We start from the raw sequence: 25,196 nt of genomic DNA, 5'->3' as shown, positions 1-25,196 counted from the left end.
TAGCCACTATAGTTACAAGCAGCTATATCACAGGGTTGACTTTATTTGCTTGTTTGTATAGGCAGTTTTTGTGCCGCTTCTGTATTCAAGCAATTTAAGACGCACAGCATAGTGAATACTGTTGCCAATCCCAGACCTTTAATGTGTGGCCATACTGTAACTTTTTATGGTTTGTTTGTTGCTTTGTTTCATTTCTTTGTTTCTCTGTCATAGTGAGACAAACATGAAGGTGCGTCAGTCTCTGTCTGTCACCTCAGAGCTGGGAGATCCTAACAGCCTGGCCCAGTTTAATGGTACGAACCTGGCAAACCTTGTGTGTGTACACGTGTGTGCCAGTAAGGATAAGAATGACAGGATCAGTGAAAGAGAGATACAATAAAACATGTTATAAATAATTAGGACGTGCAAAAGACGGTAAAAAGAACAGATTAAGAGAGACAGCAAGCGGAAAAAGTGTGTGTGGTGGACAGTTTCTCAGCAGCGGCTGCCACACATTCACAGCATCAAACCTGTGTCAGCACAGACCACCCACACTTCCTGTTTTAAACACCAACAAAAAATTCCAAAGCTCTAAAAATGATCAGAGTCCCGGAATGCTGCACTGTCGTTCATAATCAGGTGCATGCATCTTAACAAAAAGCTTATATTTCCGTCACACGCTTGCAGTATTCGACCAATCACTATGCACTGGTTAACTGGCCAATCGTAGCACACCTCGCTTTTCAGAGCGATGAGCTTTGTAAAAAAATCAGAGAGGTGGGGCAAAGAGGAGATACAAACATGCACGGTATGTGGAAAATACAGCGTTTTTGAACCTTAAATCGTGTATACACATTGCAGTACATCAAAAACAAATTGTAATATTCGTTTTCGCCGTGTCATATGACCCCTTTAAATATTACATTACACAAAATGGTACAGTATTTCAGTATTTATTGTTTTATTATTTGCTCTCTGTCTCTCTGTGCATGTGCAGGAGAGGTGGTGTGTGAGCCCCCCAACAACAAGCTGGACCGTTTCTGTGGGACTCTATATTGGAAAGACTGTAAATATGCCCTCAGCAACCAGAACATGCTGCTGCGTGGCTGTGTACTGCGCAACACAGAGAGCTGCTATGGCATTGTTATATTTGCAGGTTAGTATGTGTGTGTGTACAGGGCTGGCCCAGTTTTTGAAGATGCTTAAGTCCTTGCAATAAAATGCAAATATAAAATGTTATATTTGTATAAACATTTTAGGTGGTCATGGGCCTGGTTTATCATCAGTTGCTCTTAAATCTAACTACTCTATATCAATAGTTTTGTGTTTAAGGGTAAGGGGATCAAAAATACACTATCATTAATATAATGTTTATGTGTGTAACTGTAACTATTTGAAGACAAAGTTGGACCCAATGTGAGCATTTGTACTCATTTGTAAAACACTATAAGAATATACAAAGCTAAAAGAAGCTTTCATCAACCAAAAACAAGCTTTCTGTTAAAGTTAGTCTCTGGAATACGGTTAGCTTGTGGTGTTTATAACTAGCTGTGTGTAAAAGCAAAAGATCTCTATGGAGTATCTCATTTGGATAGCAAACATGTGGGTTTAACCTGTCATTATGGTGATGTAATGCCCAGGTCCTGACACCAAGCTGATGCAGAACAGCGGTCGCACTAAGTTCAAGCGGACCAGTATAGATCGACTGATGAACACACTGGTGCTGTGGGTGAGAAACTCAACACACACATGCACACGATTAGATTCAACATGCACACAATTCAGATAGAACATGGTCTGAAATTTTATACATGTCTAGACAGTCAGCCTTGAAATGAAGTCATTTGCATGGCTCCGTGACATTTCTTGCTCACGTGATTGGCTTTAAAATGCTACCTCTTCCTTATTTGCATGCTTCTTCGTCTTTTTCTTTTGTTAGATTTTTGGGTTCCTGGTGTGTATGGGAGTGATCTTGGCCATAGGGAATGCCGTATGGGAAAAAGAAGTGGGTGCTCTGTTCCAAAGTTTCCTACCATGGGACCCTCCAGTGGACAACTTCCTGTTCTCTGCCTTTCTCTCCTTCTGGTCCTATGTCATCATCCTTAATACAGTCGTGCCCATTTCCCTCTATGTCAGGTGAGAGATTGAGCAGGATGTGTGGAGAGAGTGTGGTAAAAAGCGTTAAAAGATGCAAATTGCACTTTATCAGTAGACATTCACTTCTGCGTTACAGAACGGATTGCTTTGGACTATTTCAGACCACGTTTTTGCTGGTGCACATTCAAGTTCTGATGTTTTAGCGTGAAAGCACCCTAAGGACTGTAGTCCCCGAAACGTCACTGTCCTTTTTTTTCATTTCGAAATAACATTAGCCCCTTATGTTTGCACATTCGATGTAAAACCACTAAAACCTTACCCGCTCCTTCCAAACCAGCTGTAGGGTGCTGTTTATGCCTCTGACCTCTGCAGACGTATACAGGAAGGACTGCAATTCTCTGGGCAGCATCATGGCACAGCATGTACTCATAGCCTCTGCCACTTCTATATTGTGTCACATTCTGGAAGAAAGAAACAGTATCTTTGCATGTAAAGGGTCAGAACCACCAAAAAGATGATGAATTGTTTTTAATCACTGTCCATTTTGACAGATTTCTGACATATGGATATGCATTAATATTATTAAAATCTAAATGCCTTTTCAATGTCTGACAGACTGCTGTGCTATTGTCTCTCTCAATTACTAAAACAATGTGTTTAGAACCTTCATGTTTATGTGTGTGTTTTGGTGTGAGTCTGTAGTCGTTTTGTGTTTTTCCACAAAAAAAGCAAAAAGTCACATTTGTATTGTGATGACAACCTCCTGTCTTTTTCTTTCTCTCTCTCATTGTCTGAATGTGTTAGTGTGGAGGTGATTCGTTTGGGTCATAGTTATTTTATTAATTGGGACCGGCGGATGTTCTGTAGCCGTAGTAACACAGCAGCGGAGGCCCGGACCACCACACTTAATGAAGAGCTCGGACAGGTGGAGTACATTTTCAGTGACAAGACGGGAACCCTTACTCAGAACATCATGATCTTCAACAAGTGCTCCATCAACGGCCATGCATATGGTGAGGCACACTCACGAAAAACCCACTATTTCTATACTGCAATAGTTGTATATTAAATAAACATATAATACATAGTAATACACCAAACATAAAATACATGCTTTAATCAATTTTAATTCTACAGTACTGTAACAATTAAAACAAATAAAGAAATACAACATGCAATTAAGAAAACATGCAATGCACCATTGCTGCGGAAATAAATTAAGAGACCATTGAAAATGTTCATTTAATCCATTCAAGTGGCCATTCAAGTCCAAGTCATCCAACAGCAATGTGAAAGACTGACCGCATGACAAGACACATGAAAACTGTGATAAAAATATGAAAAAAATACAGAGCATCTTTTCTGTTATTTTGACCTGTTTCTCCAGTTTTCATTTTCTGCAAATAAATGCAAATAGAAGCAATCTTTGTATTTGAAATTTGGGAGAAATATTATTTGTTCACCGAATTAAACAAAAATGATAATTTTGCGCAAACACATACCTATTAATAGTACATTCAAAAAACTGTTCTTGAATTTTGAATTGTATCTTAATTTTTTTCCGTTGATTGCGCAAAGAAAAAAAAGTTCTGTTACGTTTAATGGTGTTACATGTTCGTTGCTTATTTTAGGCGAGGTGATGGACATTCAAGGTTCCCTGCAAAAGGTGAGTTCATGTGATGCAGCTGTGATATGTGATGTGGTGTGTGATTTCTATTCTTTAATATACCAAATATAGTGCCAATCAAGTGTTAAATTGTCTTATTTCTGAAATGTTTTTTTTAACAATCTATTATTCTCTTATGAATCTATTAGAGAGCTCAGCCCCTGGACTTCAGCGCGTGGAACCCCTTAGCCGACCCTGGCTTCTGTTTCTATGACCAGTCCCTGCTGGAGGCAGTGATGGTGGGGGAACCAGCCGTGCATGAATTCTTCCGGGTGCTGTCTCTCTGCCACACTGTCATGAGTGAGGAGAAGAGTGAAGGTAAGAACCTGCCTTACTCGCAAGCTTCTTTATCCAGCTGATGCCTAATATGAGATAAAACAGTTTAAAGGAGGAAGCTATTGTTTGAGGGAAATGGGTTTTAATCTGATTTGTCATTATGTGTTCTCATTCTTTGTCTCATTGTTTCTGAAGGAGAACTGGTGTATAAGGCTCAGTCTCCGGATGAAGGAGCGTTGGTAACAGCTGCCCGTAATTTTGGCTTTGTGTTTCGCTCTCGGACACCCGGTACCATCACCACCCAAGAACTCGGCAATGCATTGACGTATACGCTCCTCGCCATCCTGGACTTCAATAACATTCGCAAAAGAATGTCTGTCATAGGTATTACAAGCACATATCCACACGCATCTTCAGAAACCATTTGAATATGTCTATCAAAGGCAAAACATGTAACTCGTACAGATGCAAGCACATCAAGTCTTTTTCAATGAAAAGCTCATGTTTAAAGGGGTCATATGGCGCGAACACGTGTTTTTCTGTGTCTTTGGTGTGTTATAAGTTGCCCATGCATGTATTAGACACGTAAAACTGCAATAATTAAAGTGTCGGAACAAAAGATGCATTCTATCTAAAAGCGAATGCTCACCAAGACCTGCCTGAAACGCCTCGTGTAACCACACCCCCACAAATCTACTTCAGTTCGTGGTATGATTTGACTAAGACCGCCCAAATGTATACGCAAGTAAGGTGTACGTACCTGTCAGTACAATTGCGTTGAAACCTGATGTTCCAAATGTGACCCTGGACAACAAAACCAGTCTTAAAGGTCAATTTTTCGAAATTGAGATTTTTACATCATCTGAAAGCTGAATAAATAAGCGTTCCATTGATGTATGGTTTGTTAGACGGTATTTGGCAGAGATACAACTATTTAAAACTCTGGAATCTGAGGGTGCAAAAAAATAATAATATTGAGAAAATCGCCTTTAAAATTGTCCAAATGAAGTCCTTAGCATAGCATATTACCGACAAAAATAAAGTTTTGACATTTACGGTAGGAAATTTACAAAATATCTTCATAGAACATGATCTTTACTTAATATCCTAATGATTTTTGGCATATAAGAAAAATCTATAATTTTGACCCATACAATGTAGTCTTGGTTATTACTAAAAATGTTCCCGTGCTACTTAAGACTGGTTTTGTGGTCCAGTGTCACAAATATGTTAAGAAGCGTTCCGTCACACGCTTGCAGTATTCGACCAATCACTACACACTGGTTAACTGGCCAATCATAGCACACCTCGTTTTTCAGAGCGATGAGCTTTGTTAAACATTTGCGCGTTTCAGAGAGGCGGGGCAAAGAGGAGATACAAACATGCACGGTATGTGGAAAATACAGCGTTTTTGAACCTTAAATCGTGTATACACATTTCATTACATCTAAAACAAACGATAATATTCGTTTTTGCCGTGTCATATGACCCCTTTAAATGTTGTTTTATATTGCCTTAATGCCAGAAGGCTTAATACTGTGACAAAGAGAAACTGGCAGTAGAACTCCTCTGGGACTGAGAAATCGGGATGCAGTGTTAACGCTGCCCTGCCAAGCATCATAAATAAGTGGAACATTAGCACTAATGTTGTGTGTGTCAGAAACCCTCATGTAACTCTAAATAATGCCGTTCATATCTGGGTAAGTGGTGATCACAGTGTGGCAGGCATTTAATTCGTGTTCGTATACAATAAATTATTGCTGGTGGTTTGTGTTTATTTGAAAAGGGGATGTGTAAGCTATATTGGGAGCATATCAGCAACACAAAACAAGAACATCTGTAATTGAGTACGTGTGTGTGTGTGTGTGTGTGTGTGTGTGTGTGTGTGTCAGTGAGAAATCCAGAAGGCCGCATTCGTCTGTACTGTAAGGGCGCAGACACGGTGCTTTTCGAGAGACTACACTCTTGCGACCAGGAGCTGATGAACGTCACTTCAGACCATCTTAATGTAAGTGTTTTTTCCTGTGTCTAAGTATGTGTTTGCATTTAAAAATATAGAGATTTTGAACGAGCAGATTTGCACAAACAATGGTTATATATAACCATATCATTTTTTTTATCTAGTATTATAATATCTGATTTCACCTTGACTTGTTTGTCCTGTGGCTGATGGTTAAAATTACACTCAAGGAGGTCTACAGTCTACTTCCTGTTTATCAGTTAAACAACAGAGCCCTCTTGTGGGTGTTTTTAGTGATTCATTTACTAAATTAGCCATATTAGAATACTAGTATTTTCACCATCCAAAAAAAATGGCTTTGAGTCTGTTATTTGCATCTTTTGCTGTAGTGTGTCTGAAGGAAATACCAGTTTACATTTCCAAACATTTATTTTGCCATTAATTGTAATAATCCGGTGAGATTTTTGTTTACACAAGGAGTCTGACAACATCCAGTGCTCCACACAGAGATCTGATCAACATTTTTAACAAGATTAACAATTAATAAATTCATTAAATCAAGATTAATTTTAACAAGATTGACAGATGCGGTCAAGACCAAGACCTCGGACAAATGTCTTAGACTAGAGTACCACAACACTAGTTAGCACCATGCTCAACTACAGTAGTAAGTTAACACAGATTTCTAACATTTGCTCTCTTTTGATAAGCATAATAACAAAATGTTTTATTATCTTGAGCTCATGTTGAGAAGTTTGTATGTTGATGTAGGAGTATGCGGGCGATGGGTTGCGGACGCTTGCTGTGGCGTATCGGGATCTGTCTGAGGAACAGTGGGAGAAGTGGTCGGAGCGTTACCGTGGTGCTGATAAAGCCACAGACTGCAGAGATGACCGGCTGGCTGCCGCCTATGAGGAGATCGAACAGGACATGATGGTGTGTTTGTGTAGAAATATGCTGGTTTTGCTTTGAATCATTTCTTTTTTTATAGTCATTAATGTTTACATGTGACCTGTTGTAGCTGCTGGGGGCCACAGCCATAGAAGATAAACTACAAGAGGGCGTTCCTGAAACTATTGCTATTCTCTCATTGGCTAACATCAAGATCTGGGTGCTAACTGGAGACAAGCAGGGTAAGAATCACTTCTAGATCTGGTACACATGACCTCAATCAAAGCTTTATACTTTGCATCACAATTAGATAAAACAAGATTTTATTGTGTGTTTTTCTCTCTCTGTGACAGAGACGGCAGTGAATATTGGTTATTCCTGTAAGATGTTGACAGACGACATGACGGAGATCTTCATTGTTAATGGACACACTGTCCAAAGTGTGCGCGAAGAACTGAGGTACAACTGACATCCGTCCATCCATCAGTATATGAGGATTATAATATGAGGAGTGTCTTTTTCATCCTCTCATCATTTTCTTGTCGCTGCATCTTTACAGAAAAGCCCGAGAGCGGATGCTAGAGTCAGCACGCATCAGGGATGGAGGGAAGGAAGCGGAGGCTCAGGGTTGGGGTGGGGCGTGTGGGTTTGGGAATGGATGTGAAGGTGGTGCTGCTAATTGTACACCTGATGAGAGTAAATGTCCCGCTCCTCAAGCCCCGCCCTCATCCCTGCTAGAGTCAATCAGTGGGGAGTTCGCCCTCGTCATCAGCGGACACAGCCTGGTGGGTGACACCTGATTCCTGAGATGCAATTGGAGGATGTGAAGGAGGAAAAAAAACATGTTCTTTTTTGCTGTATACCTTTCATTTTGTTCATTTTCCTTAGATTGAAAAAATGTTCCTGCATTTTCAAAACAAATACATGATATTGGTTTAGTTTGTGTGGACATATTAAGGAATCTCTCTCTCTCTCTCTCTTTGCAGGCTCATGCTTTGGAGGCGGATATGGAGCGGGAGTTTTTGGAAACGGCGTGTGCGTGCAGGGCAGTGATCTGCTGCAGGGTGACTCCTCTACAGAAGGCTCTGGTGGTCGAGCTGGTTAAACGCCATAAGAAAGCCGTCACACTCGCCATCGGAGATGGAGCTAATGACGTCAGCATGATAAAGAGTAAGAGACTTCATTAAACATTCTGTTTGCCTGGTGAATTAAGTTGTCGAAGTCACTGTGGTTAGTTAAGGCTATATTGTTTTGCCTTGATTCAATCAAGTTGACTGCAGATTTGTGTTGAATGCATCATAAATCAATGCAGTATCAAACATTTTGCAGATCATTATTATTAAACAGTTTTGACAGAATTAAACACTGATTCTTTATCACTGGTGAGTATTTTTGAATCGTATTCCAGTAAATACAGTGGTGGCCAAAAGTGATATCCGACTTGGCACAATGAAAGTCTTCGCTCTTTATTCATAAATCTTAAAACTTTTGTATGCAGGTAGTTGACAGACTAATATGCAAATTTGTGATGGCAAACTAATAATGAAGATAAATCTTTCTTATGCTATTTTATATGATAATTATTAATAATATATAAAACAATGTAATATTAACAGTTTGTTTGTTTTGCAATCTCAAACCATAGGACACATTTATGATTTATTCGTCAAGTACCCATGCATGTTGCATTGATGTGTTTGGAGTATAAACTGAATCTCAGCTTTGATAAGAATAAAGGGACTTGGCAAAAATTACACACAGCACAGATCGTCGCTGTCCTTACCTAAACCTTGGATGTTCAAATTGCTGTTTTTCAGGAAATGGAAAAAACCCTGTACTTTTTGAAAGAGTAAACACTGTGTTTTGAAAATTGACAACCACTCTTAAATACTTTTTATTGGTTAGATATTTGCAAAACCCAGTGACAAACATATAGGGTGACTAATAATAATGATTTATGACAAAACAATCAAAATGACAAGGTTTTAGAAGGATAGCAGCGATATGCAACGTTTATAAAGACAGCCCAAAAAATAACTACAAAATATTACCACAAGAGATTATCAAGAAATATTAATAACTGATGAAAATGTAGTCAGCGTATTGTCTATGCATTTTTTGTTGTATGTTACAGTGAAACCTGTATTCCCTGATACACTGTGGTTTGCCTTATTGCCAATAATTTTGTCTGATAAATCCATTAATTTAATTTAAACATAATTTAAATCTGAAAAATGTCCATTTTGTACCATGCATCTCATATTGATTGGTTAATCTAACCTAAGGGGGCAAATATTGTGCAAATACGCCCCCCCAGACATCACATTCGGCCACCACTGTAAGTCCAGATCATAGAGGACCTGAGTGGGCCCACAGAAACCAAATGTTTGAGATGTTCGTTTGTTCTGTTGTTGTGTGGTTGTGTCACTTCCCCTGGCTGAGCAAAAACATCTCAGGATTCTTACCGTGGGCTCTCATGGTGTCACCACAATATTTCATAAGGGTCCTGTGAACATGGATAACAACAAGGATGTGGTTTATGTCTAAATCTCTTTGCACCATCCTGTGCTGAAACGCACAGGTTGCTGCCTCCGCAGCAGTGTTCCATACTCTTGTTTGTTTGCTGCAGTGGGTGTGTGCAGGGTTGTGTTTGTTTTATTGATGTGCAGGGGTCAAGGGTCAATCTCAGTAGCATTAAAGTGTCAGAGAGTTCAGTTTATCACAAGAATAATTACAAGTACTGAAAAAACAAATGCATTTTCACTAGTTCACATGACTTTATGCTTATAAATTTGACAGAGACTTTTATCCAGAGTCTGACATTTTAAGTTATTGTATACCTACAGTATTTATTAGTCTGTGCATTCGAACCCATGACCCTTGCGTTTCTGGAGTCATCCTTTAACAGCTACACAGACACCAGTCATCTATTTGAAAATCTAGACCCAGATTTCTTTCTGTTACCATTTTCATTGAATTGAAAGGCTTTAACAGAAGAGTCATTTCATTTTCTTTAAAATAGAAAAAATGTATCGAAAAGGTCAGAGGAAATTTAGTTTAGTGCTTCTTAACTGTTTGGAACTAAAGTACCCTCGAACATATCCTATCATGTCACCCAGCTGAACCTGTATGCGCGTGTCTTCCTGTAGCGGCTCACATCGGCGTGGGCATCAGCGGTCAGGAGGGGATCCAGGCCGTATTGGCATCAGATTACTCCTTTTCCCAGTTCCGCTTCCTGCAGCGACTCCTGCTGGTACACGGACGCTGGTCCTATCTGCGCATGTGTCGCTTTCTCTGTTACTTCTTCTACAAGAACTTCGCCTTTACTATGGTGCACTTCTGGTTTGGATTCTTCTGTGGATTCTCAGCACAGGTGAGAGCGGGTAAAGCTAGTAATAATACTTCCATTTAGCATCAGACATACGGGGTGAGCTTTCATATGTTTTTCCCACAACACTAAAGGAATTTTGTATAGTGAAAATACAGTTCAGTTGCAAATTTATTGAAATATATATGTGAATCCAGCATAAAGTCTCAAAATCTAAATGAGATTAGGACCATCAAAGTAGTTTTAGTTATATAATAAAGAAAATAGGTTATGTGTGTTTATCACTGTAAACTTTGAGAATTGTCATATACTGTATAATACTGAAATTAATTATTTAATTGACACTGTTTTATTATTTTGCAAAAATAACGAAACATTCAGACAATATTAAAGATATCAAGGTTATATTTTTAGGTTATGTTTTGCTAAAGATTATATAATGTTCTTTCCATTATGTTGGATACTTTTATGTAGAAAATGGTAAATCTAAAAAATGACTTTAGCTGGTTTCTGATAGCTATGAACATTAGACAGATTTTGTGTTTCTATAAAGAACAAAGTTTGTAGTAATATTTTGCACCATATAATTTACAGTAGAACTGACATTGGTACCCTCTTAAAATAAAAATAGTGTTAAATGCAGCCGCGGAAAAAATTAAGATAGCATTCAAAATGTTCATTTAAATAACATTTCTAGATGTATTGTGGTCATTCCAGCAAAAATCGCATAAAGTCATCCAACAGCAATGTGAAACACTGACAGCATGACAAGACACATGAAAACTGTGATAAAAATCGAGGTGATCACATAAAAAATATTTTTCTACTTTTACTAAATACTTTATTTGAAATTTTGGAGAACTATTGTTAGCAGTTCACAGAATGAAACAAAAACGATCATTTTACCTAAACACGTACCTAGAAACAGTCGATTTTAACATTTGAAAAAATGGTCTCTGAAATGGTCTCTTTGTTTTTTCTGCGACTGTATATATACAGTGTATAAGTCTTTGTTTGCCTGTTCACTGTCGTTCTTTGCTTAGACTGTCTACGACCAGTACTTCATCACACTATACAATATTGTATACACATCCCTGCCTGTGTTGGCCATGGGCATCTTCGATCAGGTAAATCACTCCTTATTCCACAGCTACCGGCAAAAATGACTTAACCTATTTATTTTATTAACCACCTCACCTAATCCTCATTTGCCTCAGGATGTTCCTGAGCAGAGGAGCCTTGAGTATCCAAAGCTGTATGAGCCAGGTCAGCTGAACCTGCTGTTTAATAAACGCGAGTTCTTCATCTGCATCGCACAAGGAATCTACACCTCTGTGGTCCTGTTCTTCATCCCGTATGGAGTTCTGTCTCATGCCACGCAGAGCAACGGCGTTCCCCTCGCAGACTATCAGACTTTTGCAGTAACTACAGCGACGGCCCTTGTCATCGTCGTCAGCGTGCAAGTGAGTCCATGTAGACAGATAATAGATTTTAGTTAGTCACACAGCCATTAACCAGAGTACTTGATATTACTACTCTGAAACACTAAAAAAAAGTGCTTTTGTTACTTGTTTTATAGATTGCTCTGGACACTGGTTATTGGACAGCTATCAATCACTTCTTTATATGGGGCTCTTTGGGTACCTACTTCACTATTCTCTTTGCTATGCACTCCAGTATTCTCTTCAGCATCTTCCCCAAGCAGTTTCATTTCCTGGGTGAGTCAAAACTTCATGAACAAACCCACACTCGGTAACATCTACCATAATCACAAGCTCACTAGCCATACCTTCTTACATCTGGAAATCGTCTTTGGTTTGGTTTAATTAGGTTGTAGAATGAATTTGAAAGGAATAATTTAAAGGTCAATTCAAAGCTTCTTAATATGCTTAACACGTTAGAGAACTGGCTTTTTAAACTGAGTATGGAGTCTTGTTTGGTTTAAAATGCATATGGCATATAACTTTGTAATCTGTGTGACCATTTGCTGTGTTTTGTTTTCGTGTGTGTGTTATTTGTGACCACAGGTAGTGCTCATAACACGCTGGGACAGCCATTGGTGTGGTTAACCATTGCTTTGGCAACGGTCATCTGTATTGTTCCAGTCCTCGCCTTCCGCTTTCTCAAACTAGACTTAAAACCTCAGCTGTCTGATACTGTAAGTATGTGTGGGACATTTCTTGTTCCACATCTAATGTTTATGTTAAACACGAGATGTTGATGTTAAACTGTTCCATAGTAGAGAAGATATTATGTGTACAATTTTCTAAAAGGCTCATAGTCACGAGGAGTACGTATACACGACAGCGATGGGGCAGAAAACAGAAAAGTTTTGTTTGCGTTTTTAAACGTTTCACATGCAGCGCTGTCATGCATACCAGGCCAGTAGCGATGTCACTTTGTAAAGAAACACAACGCATACCCAGTTTCAAGCCCAAAGTGCTTTTTAATACTGTTTGTGTATGTGTTTAGAGTTTGGAAAATGTAAATATGGCCGCTGGTCTTAATCATCTTTAATGTACAAACTGATTTCACCATAAGCTGCAAGATGCATTTATCTGTTTGGGAATAACGGAAAAACAGCGCATTAATACAGAAAAACTCATAAGTTACTCGATTCTACCAATTGGCGTTTCCGCGTCCGTTGTGCGACCTCCTTTAATTGGGCAGGAAATCAGTTTCAACACGTAGACGCACAAATACAGTACAAACGATGTGCTTGACATCACCGTTGTCATCGGTTTTTAAATGTTTGCCACAAAACAGCATTGTCATGTAAAGGATCAGCCAAAACACATGAAAAGATATTCCGTTTTTAGTTGCAAATGTATAAACGGCCCCTAAATAAAGCATGTAGAAACTTTTCTTATGTAATATTGCATAAGTGTGACACAATTTTCCCCCACACGCTCACCCCACCTCTTTATTACTCGCTCCATCTTTTGCAGGTGCGCTACACTCAACTCGTGCGGCAGAAAAAGCGGAAGCCCTGTGGCCGCGCGGGTCGTGGAGCGGGCAGGGCTGGAGCAGCTGGAGGCAGTGCTCTCGGTCGTCTGGGGAGAGGTGGCTCTCGGCGCTCTGGTTATGCGTTTGCGCACCAGGAAGGTTTCGGCGAGCTGATCACGTCGGGAAAGAACATGCGCCTGAGCTCACTGGCTCTCGCCACGTTTGCCTCTCGCCACAGCAGCAGTTGGATTGACACTCTTCGCAAGAAAAAACACGCAAACAGCACAAGTTCACATAACACACCGACTAATGGTGATGATAATACTCAAGCTCCACCCCTTTCTACAGCATCCTCTGCGACTGGCTCTCAGGACGCAACCCCGGGCGAGGCAGGGCAAGTGTGTAATGAACCTGTCCTCAAAAACAGCCCTGATGATATTGCTCTCAGTGTGGTTAGGTGTGCAGAAAGAGAGGCGGGAGGATGTGGTGCTGGAACTGTTCAGGTAAATATGTTTTAGGGGAACATTTGACCTCTAAAAGCAGTGATTGAATAGAGAACTGCAGTGCCACATAAATGTAAATTTAGATGAAGTAGGGGTTAGAATGCTGATGAAGCGTGAGACTAATTTAGTAATGTTGTTAACTGTCAAAAAGTAAATTTCCCCATAAGGACCAAATGACAGGAAACAGCAGAATGTTAAAAACACTTTCATTTCCCTTATTTGGGGGGGTGTAGTAGTGGTCTCTCTTTTAGATGTCACAAGTTCCCCAATATTTAGGAGAACCCTATTGATATTCATATGGGTTATTATGTTACATAATATGCAACTGTGTTAATATATAATATTATATACAGTACTATGTATGATCAGATGATTTGCAAAAATCATATTTTTAATTGTGTAATATTCCAAGTAATATTAATCAAAGTGCAGTTGAGTTGTTTTGATGAAGTAATAGTTACTCAAAAATGCAGCCAACACAATAAAACCATGATAAAAAGCATGTTATCTGTTTTATTCATATGGATCTTTACATGAAACTTAATTAAAAGCCTTTTCACTGAAAATGAATTCTTCTGTTGTAGGAGGCAGTGTTTGTAGAGAGGGGAGCTGGACCTCGGACCAGTGGTGCCGGCAGCCCACCTGCCATTGCAGAGGAAACATCCAGCGGCGAGTGAGAAAAAAACATTTGATGGGTGGATAGATCGTTTGGAATCCTTGATGTGGATCCTCACACCTCCTGGTGTTTGTTTGGTCATGTTTGTGAGGACATGGACACAGCACTGGACAGACAGTTCGGGAGCAAAACACATAAAAATGCAAATCAGTGGGCTAACTGTGCAACCAGACAGGACAAAGAGAGTTTTATTTTTGTGTGGTGGCATTCACTTGCATTCTATACGATCTCAGATAACTATCTTATCTCTTATTTAGTTATTTGATATGTTTATGGATGAAAGAGTTTTCCATTTTAGCCAAACTGTCAAAACAGCAAACCACTATATCACATTGCCAATGGTAATAATATCACACACTTCTCTCTATTATAGCTAATTGCCCTTTTGTGCAGAATAATTTTCAGGTCAAAGTTGAATTTTTTTTTTTCAGGATGAACACGCTTTTTCTGATTTACGGTTGACCCTAAAACATCATATCCATTTTAACCTATTGGTTATATGAGTATCAGGCCTGTTTTCCACCACACATGGCAGCCGAGACTAAGTGAAGCTGTGACAACAAAAGCAGCACTTTCATACTGGAAGTGTCTTTACTGTTTAACAGCTGTTGCTCTATATTAACAAAATAAAGCTTTAGAATATAGTCCGAGATTAGTAGTTATGTAGGCTTTTACCTGGTTGGTTATTTAAACACCAGCCAAAATGTTAATACACTTCTCAAAAATGTTATCTTACCATCTGCATCAAGAGATGAACATCCAACACTGTCATTTGTTAAAAAGTACTCTTCTTAATATATACGTGAAAAAATGTGCATCACTTAAATGTGCGGTGTTAAGTTCTAGTAAATGTTGACAGAATTTTCATTCCTAGTGAACTATCCCTTTAACAAAGTAGTGCACAGTATCATCAAGTTTTGTTTCAGTATCCAGATGCATTAATTCTGTTTCTTTCTCTGTATCAGCAGTCTCTCATCTGGTCTCTCATACTGGCCTTTTTTTCTTAGCTTAGAAAAGGATATTTTTCTTTTTGTATCTGTTTGTTGCTCAGCCGTTCTTAAGCCTGTTAACATTGTCTCCAGTGACAATTTCTCTTTATATTGCATATACTGTAATGTGGAATTATCAACTGCGAAATGAACTTTCCCGTGTGCTTTTGGAGAGAAGGACATGTGGGTTTGTTTGGCAGAGACTATAGCGATCTACAGATTTGTTATTCTGTTCCCAAGGTTGAGAATAGCACTAAGATTCTGTGTGTTGAAGGAAACACTATCGTTCTCAGTGAGAACGTGACTTTACTGGATGAAATCCTTCCTTCCTCATCCATTTCTTTGCACCATACTGGTGCTTCAACCCTGAGCGTCTGTCTAGACTGTAAGTTTGATTCTTCCACACTCCTAAACTCTGATCTACTGGAGTCCAGCTGTTGTGCATGGATCCAGTGGACTGTCAGTGAATGTTTGGACTTTGAAAACTTGTCAACTTAAACTCCGAGTTACCAAATGGAGACCATCCTGGTCTAAATGTGGCCTTCACCAATTTTGGGATGAGATTGAGAGTAATTTAATGAGAGTAAGAATGTAAAAGAATAGTGTGCGTGCGTATGTTTATTGTGAATGACAGATAACTTAACGATAACTTAAAGCTTCTAGGTACAGTACTTCCAACGCACCCTGTGTAACTTACAGTAGATCTAAATCTCATACTGATGAATAGAGATAACTATTATATGCCTTAAAAGCAAAACGTGTCGGTGTTTAAAATGTCTACCTTCTTTCATTCAGAGCATAAAAATATTTCATCTGTTACAAAATTATTTTGTCTGATACAATAAGAGGTCTAATGTCAAATCTTTGGTTTTTCAGTTTCTATTGTGTGAATTTAATGTCTAATGATTATTTGTGTTGTGAACAGTAGATGAGCCTGAAAAAAAGAAAATATTAAATTACTTCAAGTAATAAGTGATAAGCTGATCGTGATTGTGTGTCTGTGTGTGAATGACTTTGAATATTCTTTTAATTGTTCAAGAAATAATTAATATTGTAAGATAATAAATTATTATCTTGGCATCAGCATAAATTATAAATTCATGAGAAGGTACAATATGGCAAACAGCCTTGTAAATGTTTACACACCTTCACATCAGGACAATTAAGTGCATGGAATGATAAAAAACAACCTATATCAGATGTGTTAGTAACTGTCCAAAACGTGACAATTATTTTAAAAATAGAGAGATTGGCTGTGAATATCCTAATAAATTGTTGGTTTGGCACAGAAGGAAATGCTTTAATAACAACAAACCATTGTCCATAATCATGTATGGCGAGTGGGAAAGGGGAGTGATTTTGTTGCTAGGATGTGCAAAGTGGTTATATCCTCACAAATTTGCTCAAGGATGTATACTGTACAGACGCCATTTGCTAGAATAATATTAAAGATGACACAAATTAGTACACCATTTGTTGCAGTCATTGTTTTGGAAAAGTTACTTAGATGTTATTTAAAAACATTTAGCTTTATTGAAAGTTTTTGCATTGAGACAAATTGTTATTTCACTGCGAACTAACAGCATTTATATAGCCTACATTTTCACAAGCAATTTATTGTGTTTCATTTTTAAAGATACAATTAGGCCTAGGTTTTTACTATTATACAAACAATTGTTAATACTTTATTATTTATAGTATACAGTGTAATAATACTTATTATGAATAATAATATTGTTATTTTAAATGATGTTGCTCCATCAAAATTTCACAAATTAAGGTAAGGTATTGTTGTGTATAGGTTATGCAATGATAACTATAGCTTACAGTAGATGTCTTTACGCATAACTTTATGATCTCGTGCCTGTCCATAAGATCTCTTGGGTCACCCTCTGTCTCTCTATTGTCGTTTAATAAACATGACCGCAAACAGAATACTTCGTTTCACGCTCTTTGCCTTGTCAAATAGGAACTTGTTTGTCTTTGTGGTTCAACAGTTTCGCAAGAGCGGATTTGTTAAAGTAGCAGATAGTTAATATGCGGAGTGAGAGGAAGGGGCTGTACTCTTCTGGATCTATCATATATACAAGACGAAGTGAAAATATTTGTCAGACGAATAGTTCGGAGAGATCAAGAATTTAAATTAATCGTTTCAATTAATAAGTCGAATAAGTCTTTGGTCTCTAAATGATGATGGAGGAAAATGTAAACAGTCAACACGTTGAACTTGTTAAATTGACATGTCCCGTTATGCGCATAATAGTATTTTTGTGCCTCGTTGTTTTTGGAAGCAAAAATCTTATTTAGTACGATGTGGAATAGATCGACATTGAAGTTACTCGTCTGTGCTTTATCCGCGGTAAAAGTGCACTGTTATCGTGAAGAAGATGAGCTGTGTCCTCGCAAAGGTAACTTTCACTTCACAAAATAAGAGAATTTATTCGTTTGTTGATTTTGTGTGACCCAGTGTTTACCTCTTTTGTGTTACCTATTTACCTATTTTGTGAAATTTTGTACCTAAATTTCAGTCAGTTTAGACGTGTGTTTAACCTCTGCTGCGATTTAGGGTCCGATTATGTGGTTAATGGTTAATATTGAGAGCTTTTGGTCATTTTCTATCTCAAGATCTTTAAAAAAAAAAGTATGATGAGCAATATAAGCTGTTGAAGAGGAGTAAAAGGAGAACTTGCTTAAATTAAAGGTATCAATTAACATGTAAGGATGACTTTTCCTACTACAACTAAAGTGATTGACTATGACGTGTAAAACTTTAAAGGGATATTACCTTTTTTTACTTGCAAGAATATTTTTTACAATCTACCACGAACCTGGAAAAAAATATAATATGCTAAATACTTTTTCTTTAGACAAGGCTTAAGGCTAGTCCAAGACTAAAATGAATGTGTGACCTGTCTTAACTCAGCATAACTTGCCCAGAAATATCTTTAAATATATGGTGCCATTGTTTTGTCTCAAGATGCACACCAGTAACGTATTCTTCTAAGGCATTTCGTTAAAAGCGACATAAATATGTTAATTCAACTAAGGCATTGTCCTGGCTTAAGCTAAACCGTGTCTGTGAAACCGGGTCTAAGTATTCTGGTATTGTGTAATCTTAAAATAAAGCTTGTAGCCTATCTGTTGGTGCTACATGTTTTCAGTAAGACTGATTTAGATGGACAGAAAGTTTGTGGGGAAGAATCTGGGAGATCTTAGTAAAAGGAACTGAAATCAAAAGTAGCTCTATGTTGCATAATTTGGTTCCATATTTAACTAACTCAATGAACTATGAAATATATACACTCACGCATGTGCTCAGATTTGATTCTCTGTACGTGTGACATACGGACAAAAATATTTCAGGAATTAATCTGATGAGTCAACTTTTGTAACATTGTTTGACTACAGTGAAATGTTTGTTTTTTCAGAGCCCCCTCCTGGAGTTTTGGTATTGAAAATAGGAAGCAATGTTGTGCTGGGCTGCCGAGGTGATGTCACTGTGAATGATGTGCCATTGGTTTCGGCCACAGTGGTGCATAAAAAACACAGAAATAGGTCAGAAGTTTTAAATGTTGGCTTTACAACCCAAAGCGATTCCATATATGTTGATGATAATAGTATACATCAGATCAAAGCAAGTTCTACAACTGGAACAAACACAAAGACTTCCAGAATTTATACCGAACCTAAAGAGAACACAACGGTCACTGTTAAACCTTCTGTAACTATAAGAAAGGATCGACCCCCTTCAAGGCATGTCTTGCGTGATGTTGATCAACCCACCCAATCAGAGAGGCCCGGTAGAGCTAGACAGGAGGAGGCGTATGGGGTTACCATGGGAACAAACTTCTTTTCAGAGGAAGATGAATATGATGACTATGATTACGAGGAGGAAAGATCCAGGGTGACCAGGGGCATCAAAAAGCGAACGCGATGGACTCTGAATGGCCGACAAGTGCGTGTGGGTGTGGAAAGGGGAGGGATTTTACGGCTTCCCCATCTCAGCTTGGCCAATGCTGGAAATTACAGCTGCTATAGAGGAGACAGACTGATTTCAACTACTAACATTAGTGTGGGGGGTGAGGACTTTCTTTCACAAACAGATGCATCAATATATTATTTAAGACGTACACTGAATCATGCACATTCTTGTGTTATTTTTACAGCATCCCCAGAGAGACCCACGATCTTTTGCTACAGGAAGTCTCACACTAGCAAGGTCCGCTGTGATTGGACATCTAAAGAACCAATAACCCCACTGCCACTTTGTTACCTACTCCTTAAAACTGGGTAAGTGTGTGTGCGTGCGTGTCTGTAAACTTGAAACAAACTTATTTCGAAGTAATCATCACTTATCACAACTGTGTCAGTATTCACTTAATAGAAAAGATGTCTTGAAGGGATAGTTCTCCCAAAAATGAAAATTCTTTAATCATTTATGTGGCCATTGGTAAATGATTGATACCAACGATGATACCAAAAACTGTTGGTTCCCATTGACTTCTACTATATGGACATAAAACCAATGCAAGTTAATGGGTACCAATGTTTTTTGTTACCAGCATCCTTCAATATAACTTATTTTGTGTTCTGCAGAAGAAAGAAAGTCATACAGGTTTGAAATGACAAGAGGGTGAGTAAATGATAATTTTTTTTAATTTTGGTTGAACTATCCCTTAAAGGAGTAAACAAATAGTAGTCCATATGACTTGTGCACTTTATTCCAAGTCTTCTAAGGTCACGTGATCCTTGTATAATAAAAAGCCTGAAACTTAAGTTTATTGAACATCTCTGTAGTGGGGTTGGTTGTGAATGACCTTATCAGATTTCATTGTTTTCTTGAGTCTCTTGATCAAACAATGTACTTGACACCATATTGAGATTTTAAATTAATTTTTATTAAATTAAATAATTTATTAATACATTAAAGCAACACTATAGAACATTTGCTCACGGGTTCCCCCATGTGGTTGATAAGCTCAATTGTCTGTTACTAGTGTCATAAATGCAGTCGCTGTATAAGCTTCAACGTGTGTAGGGCAATACACGTGAACTTGTTGACTAAGCTGATGGAAGCGGCGAATGCAGAAACGTTTGGAAACTCTTCCGCAGGCAGGGGATGGGCGGGGCTGTGTGTACCGACACAAACACAGAACTTACAAGCTGTGTCCCAATTCGGGGGCCGCAACCCTTTAAGGTCGCGGATATGGAAACGAGGACTTCTTCTTCAAAGCACGCAGCCTCAAAAGTCCAAGAAGCGTAGAATTCGTCCGGTTAAGAGTTGTTCTACCACTGAAATCATTTTAGACACATTATTTTAAGGTCGAAAACCTACAAAGTGTTGCTTTAAAATGCATAATACATTTTCTCATAAGGCTTCAGAAGATTATAGTACATGTATGAACAGCTTTTGTGCTATTCTGTCCCGCAACAAAATTATACCGGTTTTGAAAACTTTTACAGTATAATAATGTCCTTTTTTCTCCTTTTCTTTCCAAAGATTCTGGGGTAATGTCACTCGTATTCATTGTTCATTCTCTCGTTCGCGGTGTTGGTGTGCTTTCCCCGTGGAGGAGGGCGACAGAACGCTCCATGTGGCAACACTTTGTGTCACAAACACAGTGGGCAGCGCCACCAGCCCTGAAATCCTCTTCAAGCTACAAGACATCAGTGCGTGCTTCTGTTTCTCCGTCCCAGAGGCTATGTGTTTTGTCATGATTGTCTTTGCTTACAGCACTTTTAATAAGAAGTTTTTTTTAACACATATTTTCTTTGTAGTTAAACCAGACCCTCCTACCAAAGTGGAAGTGAGAGCAGTTGAGGGTAAGAACCACATGTTTAAAGTGTCCTGGTCTTATCCCAGATCTTGGAAAAATGTCTACTATACCTTGCACTTCCATCTGAGATACCGACCACAACAGGCAGAGAAGGTAACATGGAAGTTTTGATGTATTTGCTTGCATGTACATAAATCAATGTGTATCTTGAGTTCTGGGTTTGATAGTGTTTTATATGTTCTGTTGGTATGTGTATCTAGTACCAGACAGTGTGGATAAAAGAAACTCTGGACAGAAGACTGTCTTGGATGATTTTTGATGCTCTGCCACACACTATGTATGAGATTCAGATTCAAGCCAAAGATGAGTTTGATGGCCTTTTGAGTGACTGGACTGACACTGTGTTTGGAATGACCTGGTCAAACAACAATATACATATTGGTACATATTTACACATCTGTAAAAAATAGTCAATCTAAAAATTATTTTTAAAAAATTGTATTCTTTATTCTGTACTTCCAGTACAACTATCTTAACATATTTTTAAAAATCCTAACTGTAACAGTTATTACACACGCTAAATTTAATGACATTTATGGTTAAAAGTACAAAATTAGCCAATCAAATAAGACAAAATTAAAATATAATAGATTCATGCAATTAAACATGCTTAAAAAACTTCTTAAAGAGAGTTCACTCAAAAAGAAAATTCTGTCATCATTCATTCACCCTCTTGTCATTTCAAACCTTTTCTGTCTTCCACACAAAAGAAGATATTTTGAAGCATGTTGGCACAACAGCGGTCCCCATTGACTTGCATTAGTTTTGTGCCAATACAATAAAAATGAATGGGGACCGCTGTTGTTCGGTAACCAACATTCTTCAAAATATATTTTTTGGTTTTATGTGGAAGAATGAAATTCATACAGGTTTGAAATGATGAGAGGGCGAGTCAATGAATTGTGAATTATCCCTTCAATATAAATATTTGTAAAGGTGGAGCAGCTTAAAAACACCCTATTTAATGTTCCTCAAAGAATGTTTGGTTGTACATTTTAATCTTTGTTTGTCATGTTTTTCTGTAGCTCCTGAGACTACTACCACCTTTGGAAGCAACAGCTTGGTACGTTTGGTCAATGTAATATCAATACTAAAACACAATGATATGCATCCACATGCACAAAGCAGAACGTCTCACGTCTGTTCACTCTCTCGCAGGAGATGTTTCCTGTAGATTCAGGGGGATCTGGAGAAGGTCCTGGTGTAGGTGAGTCTGTGTAAGAGTTAGTGGTTATGACCTGAGCACGAACATGACCTGCACATCATTGTTCTGATTCAGATATTGTTTCTCCCACATCTGTTAATTCAATAACAAAACCTGATAAGTAATAATGTGGTACCTTAAAACACAAAACAGGAAAGGGTTATTAGTAACATTCCTGAAGTTTAACAATATGCCAGTGTTCCTCTCCAAATGGCATTTCACCTCTGTCCTCACTTTCTCTTTCCCTTGCTCTCAGGTGCAGAGGTCATAGTTGGAGCTGATGATAGCGATGCAGTGGGGCTCTGTGTGTCAGCAGTTTGCGGGCTGTGTTGTTTTGTAGCCCTCATGATGCTCACAGTTTATTTCTTCAGGTAAAACTCCTTTCTCTATATTTTATTGTTTAATTGTCTATTTATTAGTAAACAAATGGTAACCTCCTCATCTCATCATTTCACTATATCTTTGACTCTTTCTCAGGCATAGGCTACGGTTAATGTCAACAGTAGGGAAAGAGAGTTTGGCCTTTTCTTCCCTCCCTCGTTCTCCCCCTCTTCCTCCTCCCACACTCTCTGTGCAGCTTCCAAAAGAGGGAAATTCTCTGATGTCTCCTATCAACCACAACCAGCAACGTTTCCTTCCGGATCAGCAAGAGGAACAGGAGGGCATTCACCTGCATAACATACACTACTTCCTGACCCTGGCGACTGAGGGTGTGCCCTTGACTATAAGCTCTTCTTTACAAGAGACATGAAGAAATAAACCAAACATTTGTTGCAGTGAATACACTGTGGTTATTTTTAAAATGTTTTGTTATTGTAGGCCCTATAACCAAATCAAATCACAATCATAAGTACCAATGATTTGTTGCTTTATTGATATGTTTGGTTATAATGTTATACAATGCTACCCATCAGCTGCTGAACAGTACCACATAGCTAAAATGCTTTTTATTAGTTGTTCTAAAATTGGTTGCCAACTGCCAAGTGTCTTTATATTAGTGTTTCTAACTATACCAAGTGATAAAAACCTTCACCTACTGGGAAGAAAAAATGGCCTTCTTGACTAAAGAGGTAAAACAATAGTTTTCTACTTGAAACCCTTATAAAATTTCTGTAACTGCAAATTCAGTCAAGGGAAACTGTGGTGTTATTGCTTTGAATGCATTTGTTGAAATGCAATAAAATATTGCATTGTGTGCAATGTTTTAGTGTTAGCGTTTCTTGTAAAATACAAAGAGCAGCACCGAATCTTCTGAATGATATTTCATTTTTTGTACAGTATTTTTACAATACCTATTGGTTCAAAGCAGTTTATTACAATGGTGTGTGTGTGTGGAAAATCAAGAGAATGCACACGTGTTGGTAGTTTGAATTATTGACTGTTATAATCCTGTTGCTTTTGCCTTAATGCTGTAATGGATTTATGTAGTCAGCAAATGATGTTAGATTTCTATATATAGCCTACACATTTGGGGGTTTTTCAAGCACTTTATTAAAACTTCTCTTTGTGTTGAACGACATGCATCATCATGTGTAATTCCTCAAATTTAAACTACATAGTTTCCAAATAATTTATGGGATATTCTGATTAAACAGGACGTTCCGAGGTTTTAGTGCGTTTAAATGGTTTGCAACTGTTTAAATGGCGCCACCTAGAGCAAACTTCATGAACTTCACTGGTGATTACACAATATCCACGTTATAATTTTACCATGTCATTAATTCTTTTTTATTCAATTTCATCCTAAATGTTAACATTTTAAAGTGCTTGCCAAGTATGAAAATTGACACCAATTTCAACAAAAATGACAACATCTGGTGCACTTATTACAGGGATGGTTAAAAATGATGAACCCTCAGTAAATATAAGTTAATGAAAGTGTTCAATAAGTTACTTTAGTAAGGTTTTGTACTTTATTGTTCCTAATGTGCAACAATGTCAGTGCACTACTCAAAACATTTTACAGACCATAGACATTTCAATTTTAGACAATTCATCCAAAATGTATGAGAAAGTGAGATACAATCAGCACAAAGTCGCCTATGAACCATCATAGTCTTTTAGGGGGGTATTCCAGAAAGCAGGGTTAACTTACCGTCAGCTAAACCCTGACCTCTGGGTTGATATAACCCAAATCTTGCTTATTCTGGGTATGTCGGTTGCAGAACACGTTTGAAGGGTGAGTTTAATCAACCGCTCGAGAGATGTCATGGTCCTGCCTTCTTGTTCATGATTTTCTAGTCTTGGGGCAGGATCGTGACAGATCCCTTGTGTTTATGTTTAGTGTGAGAAGCCATGGGGTGTTTATCTTTTGATATTCCATGTGCCTTCTCGTGTCTTGTCATTGGCCCCGCCCCTCTCGTTTCCTGTATTGTTTCCCGGCCGTGTTTCATTACCCTCACCTGCCCTGTGTTATTATCCCTCGTTTATATATATATATATATATATATATTAGTTTTGTTTTCCCCCTCGAGGTTGTTTTTGTTTTGTTTTTTGAATAAATAAGTCTTTTGTGTTACCACTTCATCTCTTCCTGCAACTGGGTTCTTTCCACCACCATCGTGACAAGAGATACCCAGAGTTAAAGGGGCAATGAATTAAGACCTCAATTTTAACCTGAGCTTTTGTTATATAAGAGGGAATCGTATTCAAGCGAACATCCTGTAAGTGTCAGAACTGAAAACGCCCTTGTTACTGAAATTACAACTGTTATTGACACGAGGCCCAGCGAACTCCAGGTCCTGGAATGCACCTATGTCATAGATACAGAGTCGGAGCCAGGGTGCACAAAGTGAGGGGGCTGCTATGTTTAGTAGGGGGGGGGGGGCAGGGTTTAGAATGTAC

At 38.3% G+C, this 25,196-nt stretch overlaps 2 protein-coding genes across 3 annotated transcripts in view; both read left to right on the top strand.

The window, feature by feature from the left end:
* atp8b2 (ATPase phospholipid transporting 8B2) overlaps positions 1-16,749 on the top strand; it is a 31,224-nt gene extending 14,475 nt beyond the window's left edge. For both annotated transcript variants that reach the window (XM_057340512.1, XM_057340511.1), the window contains 21 exons: positions 214-293; positions 977-1,135; positions 1,620-1,708; positions 1,919-2,115; positions 2,881-3,089; positions 3,708-3,742; positions 3,892-4,060; positions 4,214-4,402; positions 5,911-6,026; positions 6,750-6,914; positions 7,000-7,111; positions 7,223-7,328; positions 7,429-7,654; positions 7,856-8,039; positions 10,019-10,242; positions 11,241-11,324; positions 11,415-11,660; positions 11,777-11,915; positions 12,225-12,355; positions 13,146-13,646; positions 14,231-16,749. In XM_057340512.1, coding sequence (XP_057196495.1) covers positions 214-293; positions 977-1,135; positions 1,620-1,708; positions 1,919-2,115; positions 2,881-3,089; positions 3,708-3,742; positions 3,892-4,060; positions 4,214-4,402; positions 5,911-6,026; positions 6,750-6,914; positions 7,000-7,111; positions 7,223-7,328; positions 7,429-7,654; positions 7,856-8,039; positions 10,019-10,242; positions 11,241-11,324; positions 11,415-11,660; positions 11,777-11,915; positions 12,225-12,355; positions 13,146-13,646; positions 14,231-14,323 — 3,454 coding nt within the window. In that variant the 3' untranslated portion in view covers positions 14,324-16,749. The remainder of the gene's footprint in view (positions 1-213; positions 294-976; positions 1,136-1,619; positions 1,709-1,918; positions 2,116-2,880; positions 3,090-3,707; positions 3,743-3,891; positions 4,061-4,213; positions 4,403-5,910; positions 6,027-6,749; positions 6,915-6,999; positions 7,112-7,222; positions 7,329-7,428; positions 7,655-7,855; positions 8,040-10,018; positions 10,243-11,240; positions 11,325-11,414; positions 11,661-11,776; positions 11,916-12,224; positions 12,356-13,145; positions 13,647-14,230) is intronic.
* Positions 16,750-17,375: 626 nt separating this feature from the next.
* On the top strand, positions 17,376-24,738 carry il6r (interleukin 6 receptor). The gene is made up of 10 exons (XM_057340092.1): positions 17,376-17,719; positions 18,740-19,390; positions 19,478-19,601; positions 20,812-20,981; positions 21,090-21,241; positions 21,349-21,529; positions 22,174-22,211; positions 22,307-22,355; positions 22,609-22,723; positions 22,830-24,738. Exons 1-10 carry the CDS (start codon positions 17,623-17,625, stop codon positions 23,101-23,103), a joined length of 1,851 nt encoding a protein of 616 aa, XP_057196075.1. The 5' UTR covers positions 17,376-17,622; the 3' UTR covers positions 23,104-24,738.
* Positions 24,739-25,196: the final 458 nt, after the last annotated feature.

The sequence above is a fragment of the Triplophysa rosa genome, linkage group LG8 (genome assembly GCF_024868665.1).
Source record: "Triplophysa rosa linkage group LG8, Trosa_1v2, whole genome shotgun sequence".
Taxonomy (NCBI): Eukaryota; Metazoa; Chordata; class Actinopteri; order Cypriniformes; family Nemacheilidae; genus Triplophysa; species Triplophysa rosa.
This window is presented reverse-complemented; position numbering and strand designations above follow the sequence as displayed.

Coding starts and splice junctions, on each gene's coding strand:
- il6r (XM_057340092.1), top strand. CDS start 17,623: ATGTGGAATAGATCGACATTGAAGTTACTCGTCTGTGCTTTATCCGCG. Junction 17,720..18,739: donor TGAGCTGTGTCCTCGCAAAG/GTAACTTTCACT, acceptor TTGTTTTTTCAG/AGCCCCCTCCTGGAGTTTTG. Junction 22,724..22,829: donor CTCACAGTTTATTTCTTCAG/GTAAAACTCCTT, acceptor ACTCTTTCTCAG/GCATAGGCTACGGTTAATGT.